Source organism: Antechinus flavipes, chromosome 1 (genome assembly GCF_016432865.1).
Source record: "Antechinus flavipes isolate AdamAnt ecotype Samford, QLD, Australia chromosome 1, AdamAnt_v2, whole genome shotgun sequence".
Taxonomy (NCBI): Eukaryota; Metazoa; Chordata; class Mammalia; order Dasyuromorphia; family Dasyuridae; genus Antechinus; species Antechinus flavipes.
The window spans coordinates 214,444,810-214,461,743 of NC_067398.1; the positions used below are offsets into that span (position 1 = coordinate 214,444,810).

The 16,934-nt window shown below is 34.2% G+C and overlaps 1 protein-coding gene across 1 annotated transcript in view; it reads left to right on the forward strand.

Annotated features, from left to right (window-relative positions):
* PAX5 (paired box 5) overlaps positions 1-16,934 on the forward strand; it is a 314,686-nt gene that overhangs the window by 124,360 nt on the left and 173,392 nt on the right. The window contains exon 6 of the mRNA XM_051996111.1: positions 8,558-8,687. Coding sequence (XP_051852071.1) covers positions 8,558-8,687 — 130 coding nt within the window. The remainder of the gene's footprint in view (positions 1-8,557; positions 8,688-16,934) is intronic.

Consider the following 16,934-nt stretch of genomic DNA (forward strand, 5'->3'; position numbering starts at 1 on the left):
AGTAGTTTCAGTCTTTGGGTTTTGCTTTGCCTAGGAAGAAGTGTGTGTGTGTGTGTGTGTGTGTGTGTGTGTGTGTGTGTGTGAGAGAGAGAGAGAGAGAGAGAGAGAGAGAGAGAGAGAGAGAGAGAGAGAAGAGAGAGAGAGAGAGAGAGAGAGAGAGAGAAGAGAGAGAGAGAGAGAGAGAGAGAGAGAGAGAGAGAGAGAGAGAGAGAGAGAGAGAGAGAGAGAGAGAAGAGAGAGAGAGAGAGAGAGAGAGAGAGAGAGAGAGAGAGAGAGAGAGAGAGAGAATGTATAGCAGCCCCAATTAAATGTGTGTGGGAGAGAAAGAAGGGGCCATTAAAACAATACTAAAAATGACATGAGCTCATTTTTGGAGCAGTGGAGAACAAGTGAGAAATGAACTACTTTTTATCTACATTTCTATTTACAAATCAAACAACTTCCTTGTTTAAGTAAGGCCTTCTGATTGCTTAAACACATCAACACGTGTCTGATTTCCTGGCATGAAATACAAGACTTGAACTATTGAACATACTTGTGAATGTAACCACCTTTTCATTATCAGAGCAAAATCTCTTATTCAAATAAACATTTGTAAATAGAAGTGTAAACAGAAACATTTTTAATGAATTTACCACCTCTGATCAAGAGATATTCTTTACTACATGATGTTCTCTCTACTTGTTTAGCAGACCAGAAGTGGGTTTGTTTGTTTTCTATGATTATGGAGAATTTTGGTTTTATCTGTGTATCGAGGTAGATGGTGTTGACCATGCTCACTTGTGGGTCACCCTTCTGCTTGCCATTTGATCCTTTTCAAATTAAATTTTGTCATCCCTAGTTCTCAAGTGATCCAGGGATCTGCTTGGGCATTTCCTTTCTAATAAGTAATTGCAACCTCTTTTTCATTAATCAGTTGGGTCAATCCCCTCACTTAAGTTAATTTAATATTTTTTTTATCAAATTGAAGAAACTTTCTTTCCCAAAGATAGACATTCATATATATGTATATATAATATTAACTAGTGAAATAAATAATAAAGCAAAGATGTTGGATAAAGTTTACAAAATTTGGGTATCTGGAAGATCAAACAACTCAAATGTTTACAATAATAGCAGGTGCTTTCTCTTCACTTCTAGATACAAAATTTCGCCAATCAATGGCATTCCAAATACTGACTTCCAACTGTCCACATACAAGTGCTTTTGTTTCTTAAAGATATATTAATAATATTTGTAGTTTCAATAGGAGACCTAAGTGAAACAGGTGTTTTACACTAATAGCTAAAATGCAGTCTTTAACTTCTTCCTACACTGTGCTCAAAATATCATGAATCAATCCATCAATAAGTGTTTAGTAAGCACACGTAATGTGCTAAGTGATGATGATACAAAGAAAGATTAAAAACACACTCAATGTTTAAGGAGCTCCCATATTAATGGAGGAAACAATATGTAAATAACTATGTACCAACAAGATATATACCATGTAGCTGGGAAGAATAAAGAGAATTTAGAATAAAAAAGAATAAAAAATTTAGAAAAGTATCACCTGTATATTTAATTGCTTTTTAATGATGCTAATACTTTTGCAAATTTATATTTATCTCTTTAATATTTACTCATATCATTGGGACTAGAGGGGGAGGTTAGGTGGGAAAGGGTGTATGCTCTCTGCCCACTGGTGAAAATTGGTGTGCAGAGAAGGCTGAGGGGAGGTCAACCATGGAAAAATGCCAGCAGCCTAGGATTTTTCATTTCATACATCATTCATGGCTGACTGCAACAAGGCCCGAGTAGGAAAACCAAATGGAACAGCCTTTCTCTTCTTTTCTCTTTTGCCTCTACCAGCAGCCGTCTCTATTTCTTGTAAGAGAGAGAATAAATCCAAGAGGAAAAAGAATGTTCCGAATTGGTTTTTGCCCATTCTGAGAATCAAGATGAAAGTAAAGCCCTTTAAAGAAGGGCTGGAATATTCTCCTCCATTTTCTTCCCCATTTACTTCAATCCAATCTCTATTCCCTCCTCAAACCCTCAAATACTTTAGGCTTGGTCCTTTAATAATACCCTTGAGGTTTTTCCATTTCTGTTATATTGAAGAAAAGAGGAAGGCATAGGTCATTGTTGAGTTACCAATTGTCTCTACACCTCCATTTTCTTTGAGTTAGACTATAACATTAAAAGCATCATTGGAAAAACCAAGGACATATCCAATAAAAACAAAGGAGGAGAAAAAGAAAAAGAGTGAATAGAGAGAAGTGAAAAAAATCATGCTTTGATTCTCATCTGTCTATTTGAAAATATAATATACTTTCATTAGCTTAGAAATTTATTGGCTTTCACTTTTTAGCATAGAAAGCAATACTGGTGCCAGGTATCCTAGCAAAGGAGAGCATTCCACATTGTTTTCCTTTAAGACTTTAAAAAGTCATATTTTCCAAGAAATCTTCCCTGATCTTCTGACTTCCCTACAAGCCAGTACTGACTCGGTACCGGGGAACTACTCCATAACTCAGCAGCCTGTCTTTGGACTGTCCCTCTCACCAGAACAGAATGGTTCCAAAGCATTTGTTTGGTATTTTTGTGAAGTACTTGACCATATACTATGTATTCTAGTGTCCTGAATGTTTTATTCCTGTCCTTTCCCTTTCTACTAGTATATGAACTCCATGTGAGAAAGAACCACATCTTATTTAAATTTTATATCTCCTTTAGTGACTAGTATGGTGATCTGTCCATATAGACACTTAAATAAATGTGTTTTGCTGGATTAAATTGAATCAAATAGATTGATTTGGGAAGTCTTGGGGAAGAAAAAACTGTAGCCTGGGAAGCTAAAATAACTTTTCTTCATTGGGTTCCTGTGATAGTTACATTCTAATGAGAACTTATGGAGGTGAGAACCTTAAGAAATTTTAGCAGTTCTTAAGCAAGCATTTATGGTCCAACAGAAACTGAATTTTATGTTTTAAGGTGACTTCCCCAGGAGGATGGGGGAAAAGGGATAAACTTTAGGCTCTTTAGTCTTCTCTCCTCAATAGAATTCCATATTACTGTCTTTGTATCAGCTAAATGAAATCTCTTCACATTCCTATATTTAATCTGTGAATATTTCATACAATATTAAATTTGACTAGACTGAAGGGTGTTAAGCTTGTGAGTATTCCATAAACTTGAGCTTAGCAAGATGCCTTGAAAAATGAATTTTTTTATGCATTATACTTTGGCTTTGAGGTGCTAAAAATAATTTTTTATAAATGCATGGATCTTGGTTGGGGAAAAGGTAGAGATAAAAACAATGACTGATCTAACTTCATGGTAATTAAACCCATTGGCATGGTATCCATATCAATCAATATATATTGAGCATGGTATGTGTTAAATCCATAGGTATTATTTATTTTAGCTTCAGAAAGAGAAAGAAGTGCCTTTTCTTAATAAGAAATGAATGAGATGTTTCTTTTCAACATTTCTATGGTATTATGGAGATATACCTGAAAGAAGTCATGTGGAGTATGTTAACTGACTTTGGCAACACTAAGCCCAGAATACTTCTCTTTCATTTTTTGGAATTTTAGAAAATTTTTCTTCTTATAGTCAGCAGGCATATGGTCATACCTGATTATTCCTGAGCCTGTAGCAGGACTTTATTTGGAAGTTCTCATTAGCTAGTTGGTCACTAATATTTAACTTCTAAAATAAGGGAGAGGAACATTTTGAAATTCCCTAATTGAGGCACTTGATGATATGTGTGACAGTTGTACTCTAGCCTGAAGTGGAAGTGAAACACAGAAGAATAGAATTCATAAGTCATAAACTGGAAGAGATTCTTTGCTAGTTCACCCTACTCATTTTTCAAAGGATGAAACAAGTACAGAAATAGGAAATTACTTGCTGATGTCACCTGGGGAGTAAACATTTTAGCTGTGATTGTCATCAGTTGTCATTGCACTTAAGAATCATAGAATTGTCCCAAGTAAAGAATTTTTTTTTTTTTGGCGAGACAATTGGGGTTAATTGGCTAGCCCAGGGTCACACAGTTAGGATGTGTTAAGTGCCCGAGATCAAATTTGAACTCAGGTCGTCCTGACTCCAGAACTGGTACTGGCTCTATCCACTGTGTCCCAATGTTTAAAAATTTTAAATCTATTTTTACCAGTCACATTACTTGACATGCTCAAGACCCAAGCTGATTTCTTATTCTCTTCTTGGTCTTGGAAAGCTTGTAATTAACCAAGAAGGTCCCATCTTTCTTTTCTCTCTCTCTCTCTTTCTTTGTCTCTTCCTTCTATTGGTAAATGCCCAAGAGATGGGCAGTAGCATCCCTGGGAACCCCAATATACAGAGATGGCTAGTGCTTCTCTACATATAAATATAATCTGAGAAGAGTTGCTTGATTCCAAGTAGGCTGGGAGAGGGTATAGTTGAAGAATGGAAGAGACAAAGAACCAGATAGGGGGAAAATCCCTTTCATTACTTAGGTAATCTTTTTTTTTTCTTCTCACTGATCTCCTTTTATATATCTTCCTTCTCACATGTCTGTGTTTTTTTTCTCCTCCATGCTATGGCAGTGGTGCTCCATGCTGATGAGACAATACTTGGTGCAACCCCAGGCATTCATTTTTCAGGTAATTTCTTAGGGTCCAGCTCACACTTTTTTTGGGTATCAAGCTTCTTGGCTTTCCTGAGGAAGCATGGGTGCTTAGATTAGGTTTCCTCCCTGAGAATTTACCTGTCAAGGCCTGAATCCAGTGTCCTAGAGAAGATAATGCCAGGTGTTCTTTGACTGTCCCTCCCTTCCCCCCTTTCCCAAATATAACCTTTGTGGGTAGGCTAGAACTCATAATCAGGGCTCATGGCCATGTCTCAGTAAAGAAGAAATCTCTTTATTACACAAGTATTCTAAGGACTGGATTGTAGAAAGAGCTTTTTTTTTTTTCTTTTTTGCTGGAGAGGAATTAGTGTTCAGTATTTGTGTATTGCTGACATCTCTTGTTTTAGTGATAATGACGGATACACAATGTGCCTTACTGATGCAAACCCCACATATGAAAATCTCTCCAAGATCTCTGGGAAATAGGTAACTCAGCAAATGATAATTTTGTTTGAATTGGAATAATGCAAAGAGAATTGTGTACTCTGTGTGTGCCCATGGATCCTTGTCCTGTATCATGCTTATTTAGTGTCTATTATACTAGTTTTTCATAGGAATAAAGAAAAACATGTGAGAAGTACTGCAATCATTAAATATATAACTAAATAAGACCATACTTCATAGTCCACCTTCTATTTTTGAGACCCATACTTTTCCTTCTTGTATCTCTCTGTTCATCTGTCTAAAAACTGAAATCTCCATTTAGAGGCACATATGAAGAATATGCTAGATAAGGATCAATGAAAAAAATTAGGCCTGTGTTAGCAGGGGGAACATGACAATTGTTTTTAGGTACATAAAGTGCTGTCTTGTGAAAAAAGGATTAGTCTTTTTCTTCTTGCCCCAGAGATACAGCCAGGGACAGTGGGTGAATGTGCAACAGAGTATTAAAGGAGCTTCTTCTTGATAGGAGATCTTCAAAAAAAGGTTGAATATATTATTGAAGGGATTTTTGATCAGATTTGGGTTGGACTAAATGGCTCTTTTGGTCCCTTCTAACGCTCAAAATCTGAATATGTGTGAGTTTACTAGAGAATCTTTGGCATACTGCATGAAGTCTAGAGAATTTTTGAGATCATCTGAGATTGAGCATCAGAAATATTATGGATGATATTTAAGTCTGTTTAGCAGTGTTGAATGGCTTTTGCAGGAAGGAATTTTAGAGGACAATCTCTAGTTTTTAAAATAAGACTTCATAGGCTGCACACTCTGAACCAGTGGCTTTCAACTGTAGAAGATGGATACCATAGATGGCTTTGTATTCAAATGAGTTTTTAAGAAACTAGAGAGATAACATTACTATCCATGCACAATGAAAAAATAGTTATGAGATTGCCTCATCCTAGGACAGTCTTTCCCCTCTCCCAAAGTTGTTCCCATTTCCGTACTCTCACACAGAGCTGGAGAGGAGCATCCTTGCTTGATCAGCAAGATCCTAAGCTGCTCCTTCAGTTGCTAGATATTTGGGACACACACACATGCATACATGTATATACATACAAACATCTATGCACACACCACATATATACCAAATTCCAGCAGCTAAAAAAGCAGATTAGGCTCTTGTAGACCAAGGATGGTGCTGCCCCTTTCCAGAAAATTATGATCATACACACACACACACACACACACACACACACACACCCATCTCCATATGTGTATAGACATATATATATATAATATACACACACATACAAATGTTTCCAGAGATGTGTGTGTTAGTGTATGAGCACACATATCTCCACCTCCACCCCCACCCCCCCATATCCCATATCCAATCATTTCCTCTAGATTTCTCTTTCCTTTTCAGGACTGACCTGGTACCTTGTTGGAGGCTCTATCAGTCATTTCTTTTTATTGCCTATAGGCTGTCAGATTAGTTCTTGTCATGTTTGTAATTATAAATAATAATATTTGGTGTTTGTATGGTTCTTTGAAAATACTTGACATAGCCTCATGTGATCAGCATTTAGCATAATGTTTGGAATATAATAGGTGCTTAATAAATGCTACCTTAGAGTGATAATGAGAGATGGGTAGTAGAAGTATTATTGTCCTAATTCTATTGATGAAGTTCAGAGGAATTAAAGGCATAGGGCAGCTAGGTGGTGCAAAGGGTAGAACACTGGATCTAGAGTTAGAAAAATTGAATTCAAGTCCAGCCTCAGACACATAGCTAGAGTGGCAAGTCACTTAAACTCTGTCTTGGTTTTCTCATCTGTAAAATGGAAATAATAATAACAGTGACATTTTTATTCTAGGTTATTTATAAAGTTACAAAATAATATGTATAAAGCATTTTGCCAACCTTAAAGAGCTAGCTAATTTAACTAATTTTCCCTCAAGGACACATAGTCATATAGCTAATAAATTAAAGAGAAAGAACTTAAACTTCGGTCATCTGACTATAATGTAGTCCCACTCCAAAGACAGTACAGAGTGCTTAGTAGTTATAGAAAAACAAGACTGCTAAAATTTTCTCAATTAAGACTTGAGTTCAGATTCTCCTATTTCTTATTTTAGCAAAATAAACTTGTCAGGAACAAACTGAAAAGCTATTCTAAAATGGCTAATTATTTTCTGCGGCCCAGAGTATATCTACCAGCAAATTTGACAGAATAATAATTTTTAAAATTTTCATATCACTTCCTAAGTATCCTGTGTGGCCATAATCAGTTGTGACCTATAACTTGATTTCATCATAATAATATTCAAAATCTTACCATGTTGAAAGAGTTAATACCATTTACATAATCCAGTCATTCTTGTGCTCTTATTTTGAATGATGGCAAATTTACCAACTACCTTTTATTAATGGCATTCACAAAAGTTGCCAGTCCAAAATTTCACTGGAATGCCTGAAAACCTTAAAACAATCCTACTAAGAGACAATTTTGTCTTTTCTATGTAATAAATACTCTTTCTTCCTATCTCTCTTTTCTTGGTTTATTTTCTCTCATTAAAAAAACTTGTTTAACTGGTGATAAGATTTTCAGGTGTGAGAATGATGGTGAATAGAAAACATATCCATACTTGTGGTTTAGGTTCACTTGAAGTAGGAAAATTCCTGATTGGTATTCCTGTTATCTTACCAGAGAACCATTCTGACAGCTATTACAATCCTTTGGGAATCCAAGAAGAAGACTCTAATTTCAAGATCTTGGTTTCATAAAAATAGCTTAAAGAAGGGAGACAGACCTCATAGAACAAATTCCTTTTGGGTCTTTGGAAGTGTTTCTGAATAAAACCCACATTCTTAAAAATTTCAGCAAAGCTTTACTTGGTTGTTTTTGTAAACTTAAAGTGACCATTTGCCAAATCCAATCTCAGTTCACCAGATAAAGAATTCAGTCCTCTTAATGGATTAAGAGCACAGGCAGCAGCAATCTCTCATTCATTCACCAGTTTAAGAAGACATTGGTTGCTGCTGCTTGTTTTATGACTAACACAACTCTACCCTCAGTGGGAGACACAGATCTCTTCCAAACAACCAGCTCCCACTTCTCTTCCATGCTGTGTTTGCATATAGTAGTGAAAAGGAATTTAGTTTCATGGACCATAAAAAATACCAGAGGCAAATTTGAACTTAATCACAACCAACTCATTTGGACCCAGTTATTTTCTGCTAAGTTCTACAACTCAACACTGACTGAAACAAATTTGCTGTCTATTTCCATGGAGCTGGGCAGAAAAATCCATCTGTTTGTTCTATATCATACACAATGATCTAAGACTGAAACTTAATGGAAGTGTCTTACTTGATATGTTCTGGTTTTCTTATATAGTAAGATTTGGCATTGTGGAAGAATTTTCCTGTTTGGTTAATGGCAGAGAGTCCAGCAGCACATAACTATAGCCCTTCAGCTATTGTATTGCTGAGGTGTTTTTTGCTTAATTTTTCAGACCACAGAATACTCAGCCATGGCATCGCTAGCTGGTGGATTAGATGATATGAAGGCCAATTTAACAAGCCCTACATCCGCGGATATAGGGGCCAATGTCCCAGGGCCACAGTCATACCCCATTGTGACAGGTAAGAAATGCTAAAGACTGATGTATGTTGTAACGAAATGGATTTGTTGATTGAGTGGGGGAAAAACACAGCAGCATTTTGGTGCTTATAGCTGTTGGTAGCTATTTATATTATAATAAGGTCATAAAACATTGGAATGCACATGTGGATGGGAGACTATTCTCTCTAAAGAAGTCTTGGTCTTGATGGGAGTTCATTACTTATTGTTCAAACAAGGCCAGAGGAGATACAAATCTAAAACTTAGATTAAAAAACTTGCACAAAAACAGTAACTGAGCCTTATTATGTGGTTGTATTGCTGTTTATCAGAAGGTTGTTTAAATGGTGTTATATCTGGAATACATGAGGTTGAGGTTTCTGATGGCTTTGAATCTTCAGATTCTACTGTTTGATATCAATAAAAACTATGTTAAATCCTGGTTCTTTAGCCATATCCTGGTAGAGTGGTCCATTAATAAGTATTTTTTAGTATAAGGTGGCTCTTAAACCTATCATCATTTGCTCAACTGATTATTAAGAGGCTATTAAAAATGGGACTGTGCATCAATGAACTAATCAAATGCTTGAGCCAGGTATTGAACACTCATTTTTCTATGTTCCTATCCATTTAAGCTTTGCAGTTAGTTTTTAGCCCAGGGATTTTTTTTATTGCAACATTTCTTGCTGTTTTTTAAGGAACTATTTTGATACTTTGAATTTGGATTTTTAAAAGAAAAATTTTAAAAAGTTTCAGTATAATTGGTTTCTTGTGTAATACTATATATTTTAATGCATCTAAAGTATTATTCCCAAAAAGAGGTTCATAGGGTTTATATCCTGAAAAAGGTATCCATGATATAAAAAGTTTAAAAACTATTTTTTTTGAGACTGCATACCAACGATAAGATTGGTGGGGGTTGAGGAAAGATCTACTTGTGCAAAAAATGTTTTAGCAGTATTATTTGTCATAGTGAAAAAAATGGGGGGATGATACAGAAGATCAACAATCAAAGGATGGCTGGGCATATTATATAATCTAAGTGCAATGAAAAATTATTGTGCATAGGAAATATGAAATACCTGGAATATAAATTTTTGTTGAAAGGCATAAGGAAAGATTCAGAGTAGAATAAAAAAAGAATACATAAGCATCAAATTTTGGAAGGGACTCTGGAAGGTTTATGTAAAATAACTGGGCTTTCTGTTTGAGTCTTCTAAATGAATGAATTAGCACAACTGGTGAAAATAGAACTCTGGCAATTCAATTCCATAAATATTTATTAAATACCTACTATGTGCTAATACAGTGCTAGTAGTGATATAGAAACAAGTTCAGTGAAGTCCATGACAGAAGGAGTACTCCTAAAGGAGTGCCATAATTAGCTACTTTCATACTGTGCTAAAAACTTTTCCCTCCTGATGTTGATTTTTATATTTTACTTTGTCCTACATATTCTTTAGACATCTTTATTCCAGGTCATCAATGCTGGTCTGTATGCTTTGATTGACTTTTATACCTCAGGAGATAATTGTACCATATTCATGGAACCATGATATAGTAGCAAAAGTATTTGATCTGGAGTCAAAAAAATATGGGATTAAGTCTTTCTTCAGGCTCTTACTAATTGTGTGATTTTGGACAAATAACTTCTATGAGCCTCAGTTTATTCATCTGTAAAATAGAGATGATCATCCAGTGATCTAGCCCAATCCCCACTTGAAACATGAATCCCCTCCACAGTATTAGCAAGATAGTCACTTAGAATGGTGAAGTGATTTGCCTAATAATAAAATTGTAATAAGTGGTAGAAATACAAGTCCTGTAACTCCAAATTCACTGCTCTTTTTATGAAGTAGTTATTTTTTACTGAATCTCACAATCCTATGAGGATCACACAAGATAGATACAAAATACTTAAACTGCTATACTGTGAGTTACTTATTATTTGGAGAATGAAGGGACTAGAAGTAGGACTTCTTTGTAATTCTAGGGAAAGTAAAAGCCCTTTTGGACAACATTTTTCTTTCCTTTATTATGCAGCTAATATTGTGAATAATTGAGTTGTATAATGCTTATCTCTATTATAAAAGATTATTGTGAGAAAATTGCTTTGTAAAACTTAAAGGACTGCATAAGGTGACTGTTATTGATATTGTTATCATTATTATTCTTCATCTAGTTCTTATCTTAATTTTGATTGAATTCAGATGAAAATGGTCCTGGTATAAATTGTTATCTTGCTATTACTCTTTTACTTTTAGTGTTCTATGGACTATTGCTCAGGTGAATAAAATAATTGCCTTTTGTCACTAATAAATTACAAAACTTGTAATTATCATTTATTTCTTTGTCACCTTTCATATTTATGTAGTCCAGACAGAAATGACCCCTTTTTGGTTTGAAAGCCATATTTAGTTCTATTCAGGAGTGATGACAAAGGAATTAATGTTAGGTGCCAGAGAGACTTAAATTGTCTCCCTTGGTGATGCTACTTTTTAGATCAATTTTTCTTGACATTACTGTGTTGGTGGCATCTTTCAAATAGAGAATATTTTTCCATGTGAACATCACACACGATGGTATTTTTATTTTGTTTGGCTCTATTTCTATATAAACAGACCATGACTAAACCATGAGTATGGAACTGAGTCAAAAGCTTGTTATTAAAAAAAAAAGGAAATATAAATGACGTGTTGGGAGATGAGGAAGATTGTTCAGTATCCACTAAGTAAATAACGAGTTGCTTTTTATAGCTTTGGGACTTTTAATTATAAGCTCAAAGTTTATTAGTCAACAAATCAACAACTATCTATTAAGTGCCTACTTATGTGCTAAACTCTGGAAATATAAAGTAAAACCATTCCCTACCTTTAAGGAACTCACATATTATTATTATTAATTATTGTTCTTTCCTTCTCATCTTTTGTTACAAGGTTCAGATAGAAATGATCTTGCAATGAATCACTATTCTACTATAATTTTTTAACATTTAATGTTTTATTGACTATTGCATAGGGTGAATAAATAAATGCTATTTGTAAGTTTAAGTACAAGAAAGAGAATCCTTTGTAGATTAAATAAAAGCATCTCTAGTATAACTTCAGTAGTAAAAAGGACAATAGAAATGATATGCATCTCATTCTGATGCCACATGAATTTGACCTCTATTAGGTCTCTATGTTTTAAAAAACTTTTGATTCCATGTAATTTAGAGATTATGATTATAATTATAATAATGGTGATATTTATTTTAAAAGTTTTTCATAGTTTTTATGAATCAATATTATTTTTAGGGATTGTGGGCAATAGTTTGTCTTTGGTCAGTCCATGATAGATAGCAGGCTTCTTATGTACAATGCTATCCCATTGGTTGTATCTTGTAAGGTACTTGGTAGACATTAAAATTTTAAAACCTGAAGCAATCTGTTGCACAGTTTCTGCCATTTCCTTAAAAGTGATCAAAATATGAATCTGGTGACAATGACATAACCTGAATTGGTATCTTAAACTATTTCATTGCCACATGACTCCATTTGTTTGATGCTTCTTTGTTGAGTGATATTGTGCAAATGTTGCAAATGCTGCAGATAAAGAACTTGTGGATTCCATTCTTGGATCGTAATAATTTCATAGGGTCCATCTTAATATGAGCCACTTTCAGTTATATTTAGCTTATCCAGTGGCATGTTCTGATTATAATTATTGATTATTGTTCCATGAAGCAATGTCCGCTGGTTTCAGAACTATTTATAGAGATTTTTTAACCTGTTTGTTAAGTGCTCTGAGAATGTCCATCAATTCTCTTCTTTATTTTTGGTGGGAAAATGTTAAGTTTTCAATACCTGCTTAGAGGGGAGATGTTCTATATTTTATTAAAATCATGTGAATTTTATGATAACTTAGTTAAGATACTTTCCAAAGATGTTGTGGTCTATTTTTTAGAGTTACAAAAGCACACAGACTTCTATTATTTAGGCGTTAAATCATTTTAAATATTTTTCTTCTTCTCATTCAGCTTTGAAATCAGAATGCTAGTAAATCTCTTAATGTATTTGGTTACAGGCTTCTCCTTCATATCTTTATGCTTGATGTATCTTATCTGTAGAAGACAAAGGCATTCGTAGAAATTATTTTCATCCATTGGTTCAGCATAACCTTTGGATTCAAGCTTGAAACCTGCAGACTTTATCTTTCTTTGTCACACACTAAAAATTTCAGGAGATGAATGAGATAAGCTGTTTAATATGTTTTTCAATGGAGCCATATTGCTTGATGTCAGCTATGTACATGAAGTGATTTATAAGATGTTTTGGGTTGACTTGGAAGCCATACTCAGATCTATAGGAGAGATTATAATGAAATCAAGAATAAGAAGAATGATACTGACTTTAAACTACCTGAAAATAGCATTTTCTATTAATATTTTCTATTTTTTCTATTTTCTATGAATATTTCTTGACATTATTATGTTGGCAGCATGTTTTAAATTTGGACATCTAGTATGCTAACATTCTCACTATACTTTGATCTGTTTTATATGAACAAGTCATGTGCATGAGACTGAGGCAAAGACTTTGTGATAATCTTCTGAAATTTTTTCCACTTACAGCCCCTTTTCACCTGAGAATTTTTTATGCAACCCTGTATACAAAGGTATATATAATAGGTATGCAAATCAAATTTTTACTGATAAAGAATCATAAATTTTCAATCCTCACATTCAGTTCAAGACCCCATATGAGGTCATGAAACAGTTTAAGAAGCTGAGATATAAACAATGTAGGTGCTCCAGTGCTTTGGGGCACTTGTTCAAGAATTGCTAAGTCAATAATAAAATAATCTTTATACCTGTGATATTTTTGGCACATTCTTTTTATCCCTCACCAAATATGTTGTTTTCCATTAATGTCTTGTATAAAGTATATCCACAAAACTTGGATCAACTGAGACTATTCTCCCCAGAGTAACTAGTGATCTCTCAATTGCTCAATATAATGGTCTTTTCTCAGTCCTTATCATTCTTGACCTTTCTGCAGACTTTAACCTTTTGTGATATTATTTTCTTCTCATTGTCTACCTACCTGTTTGATCTTTTCTCACCCTCCATCTCCCATAGATTCAACTATTACTTCTATGTAGGTGATTCTCAGATTTATTTCTTCAATTCTAACCACTCTCCTGACCTCCAGTTTTGTATTATGATTGTACATTGAACATCTTGAACTGTCTCATAGACATCTTAAATGTAACATGTCAAAACCTGAACTTATTATCTTGCCCTACAAAACTTTCCCTCTTCCTAACTTCCCTATTACTGTTGAAGAAGTTACCATCATCTTCTCAGTATTTAAACTTGAAACTTAGAAGTTATTTGTGACTTAACATTCTCTCTCATCATATATGGCCAATCTATTGCCAAATACCATTGTCTCTGCCCTCATAACATTTCCTTTTCTCTTCTGACAATGTCAGTATTCTGGTGTAAACTTCATTTTCATACCTGGACAATAGAGAGCTAGTCGGTATCTTTACCTCAAAGCTCTCCAGTCCAGTTCATCCTTCATTCATTTTTCAAACTGATCTGCCTTAAAGTACAAATTTGATCATGTCACCTTCCTATCTCCAAGACTAAACATAAAGTTCTCTGTTTGGCTTTTAAAACTCTTCTTAACCTGACCCTTTTCTACATTTCCAGACTTCTTATAACTTATTTTTATTTGCTGGTTTCAATGACACTGGATCACAGAACACATTGCTGTTCCTCTCATACATGGACAGTGTGGCTCTCATTTCCATTAATTTTTATTGGCTCTCTTCCATGCCTGGTCTTCTTTCTTTCCTCAATTCTGTCTTCCTATTTCTTTGTCTTCCTTCAAATTTCATTTAAAATTCCACCTTCAGCAAAGAAGCCTTTTTCCTTACTACTTAATCTTAATGCCTTCCTTCTGATATTATCTCCAACTAATCTTGTATAGATATTATCTGTTATTTGCATGTTGCTTTTGTCATCAAATTGTGAGCTCCTTGAGAGAAGGGATTGTATATTGCCTTTTTTGTATCCCTAGTGCTTAGCACAATGGCTTACACATAGTAGGTGCTTAATAAATGCTTGTTGACTGACTAGTAATTATGTAATGACTTCAGTGAGGCAGAATCAACTTTGTCTGATAGGAAATTGGTTTAAAGGCTCTGCTAGTAATTTATGTGCCACTGTGAAGTGTTTGAGCCCAGTAATTACAGATCTTAACTGCCTCCACTGCTTTCTAGCTTTGCAGAGAAGTTAGAATTCCAGAAACCTTTCTTTGATATGATTATCTTATCCATTATATTCAGTATTTTTACATATCTCATTTGGTTGAGAATTATGGGATAGAGTATCCATTCACAATATTTATAGTAAAATGTCAATTAAAATGTATTCTGTTTTGAAATAGTTGGTCTACTATTTGGATTCATGCCATCAAACTCAAAAAGAGTCTTTTGAAATTTCAGTCCAAGTGTGCTTATCTCCTTTTCAAGATTAAGTAAATGGACAATGGAAACACACTTTGCTTCTCTAGATTCTCTTCTGTAGGTTTCTTTTTTGTTCTCTTTATTTGGTCAATTTGACATTCCATTTTGTTTGTTTGTTTAACTATATGTACCATCTAGATAACAATTTAATCTTTCAATGTTTCCCCCCATATCTCTAATTGCTTTTCTACGTAATTTCTGCCAATCCAGTGTTTAACACCTGTCCTTAAGAACATTCCTTTGTAGCTCTACCTTTCTTCCTATTTTTTAAAAACTATGATAACTGCTGCTGTGTTCAGTTCAATTCCTGAAATATTTTTACACTTTCTATCAAAATATTTATTATTTCTTTTTCCATTCTATCGTATTATATTCTTTTCCTGTATGCTATTTTCCACCAAACATGAGAATACCAGTGAAGCCTCCAAATATAAGCCAATTTTGTGTTTTATACTTTATATAAAGAATTCATAGGAAAGAATAGATTGGCTGAGGGGGGAGAGAGAAGGAAAAGGGGAGGAAAGGTGTAAGGTGTGTGCCAGAAACTATAGAATAAAAAATGCATTTCATTTACTTGCCAGCATTTCAGAGGTATTTTTCCATAAGCCTTCACAGCTACTGTAATGGTGTCATCTCTCAATAAGTCCTTGAATAACATCCTAAATTGTATTCACCTGCCTTTGTTTTCTTCTCACTATTCCCACCTGCCCTATCCCCTCAATGGATAAAGGGTCGTTTACTTAATCTTTGTCTGCCTCAGATTCCTCAATTGTAATGGGGATAATAATAAAAAATAAATATAAGGATCAAATTAGATCATATTGTAAAACACTTAGCAAATACTTATATCAATGTTAGCTATCATTAATATTGAGTGAAATAATCTTTGTAAGGCAAATTTGTGTCTGTAAGTGCTTAATCAATACTTTTTTCTTCCTTCCTGTTAAAACAATCTTTCCAAAGAATCCTTCTCCCAATTTCCCTATTTCCATTCAAGGCATGACCATCCCTCCAGTTACCTAAATTCATAGCCTACTAGTTATTCTATGACTGATTATCATCTCTATTGCTGTTGTTGCTTGTTCTTTGTTTTTGAAGAGGACTATAAATCCATGCTTCTTCTATGAGACAGTTATGATGTATTCTCTTTAGGTCTTCTTGGAACAAAATATCTTTAATTTGCCATTGTACTTCCTAAAATATAATATACTAGGAACTGGACACATCATACTCATGTAGTCTGGTCACAGTATAGATTTAGATTATAGATTTAGACTGAAAACATGTCAGCAACAGATTAGTCTGATGTTTATATAATTATACAAATAGATAAATGTAGATCTATAAATATGAAGAAACAAACTTTATAAGGTAATATGACTTGCTTAAGGTATTGTCAGAGGCAAGATTTGAAAACAGGTTCTCTGACTCCACAGCCATGTTACCTTTTTCCTTAGTCCTAGGCATTATCTTTATCTCTCTTTTAAAAAATCAATAGTATTTTATTTTTCCAAATACATGCAGAGATAGTTTTCTACATTCACTTTTGCATTTGCATTTGTGTTCCAAATTTTCCCCTCTCTCTACATCTCTCTTCCCTTCCAAAGACAGCATCAATCCAATATAGGTTAAATATGTGAAATTCTTCCAACCATATTTCCATATTCATCATGTTGTACAAGAAAAAAATCAGATCCAAAAGAAAAAAATACAAAAAAGAAAAAAAAACATGCAAAAATTATAATAGCAACCAA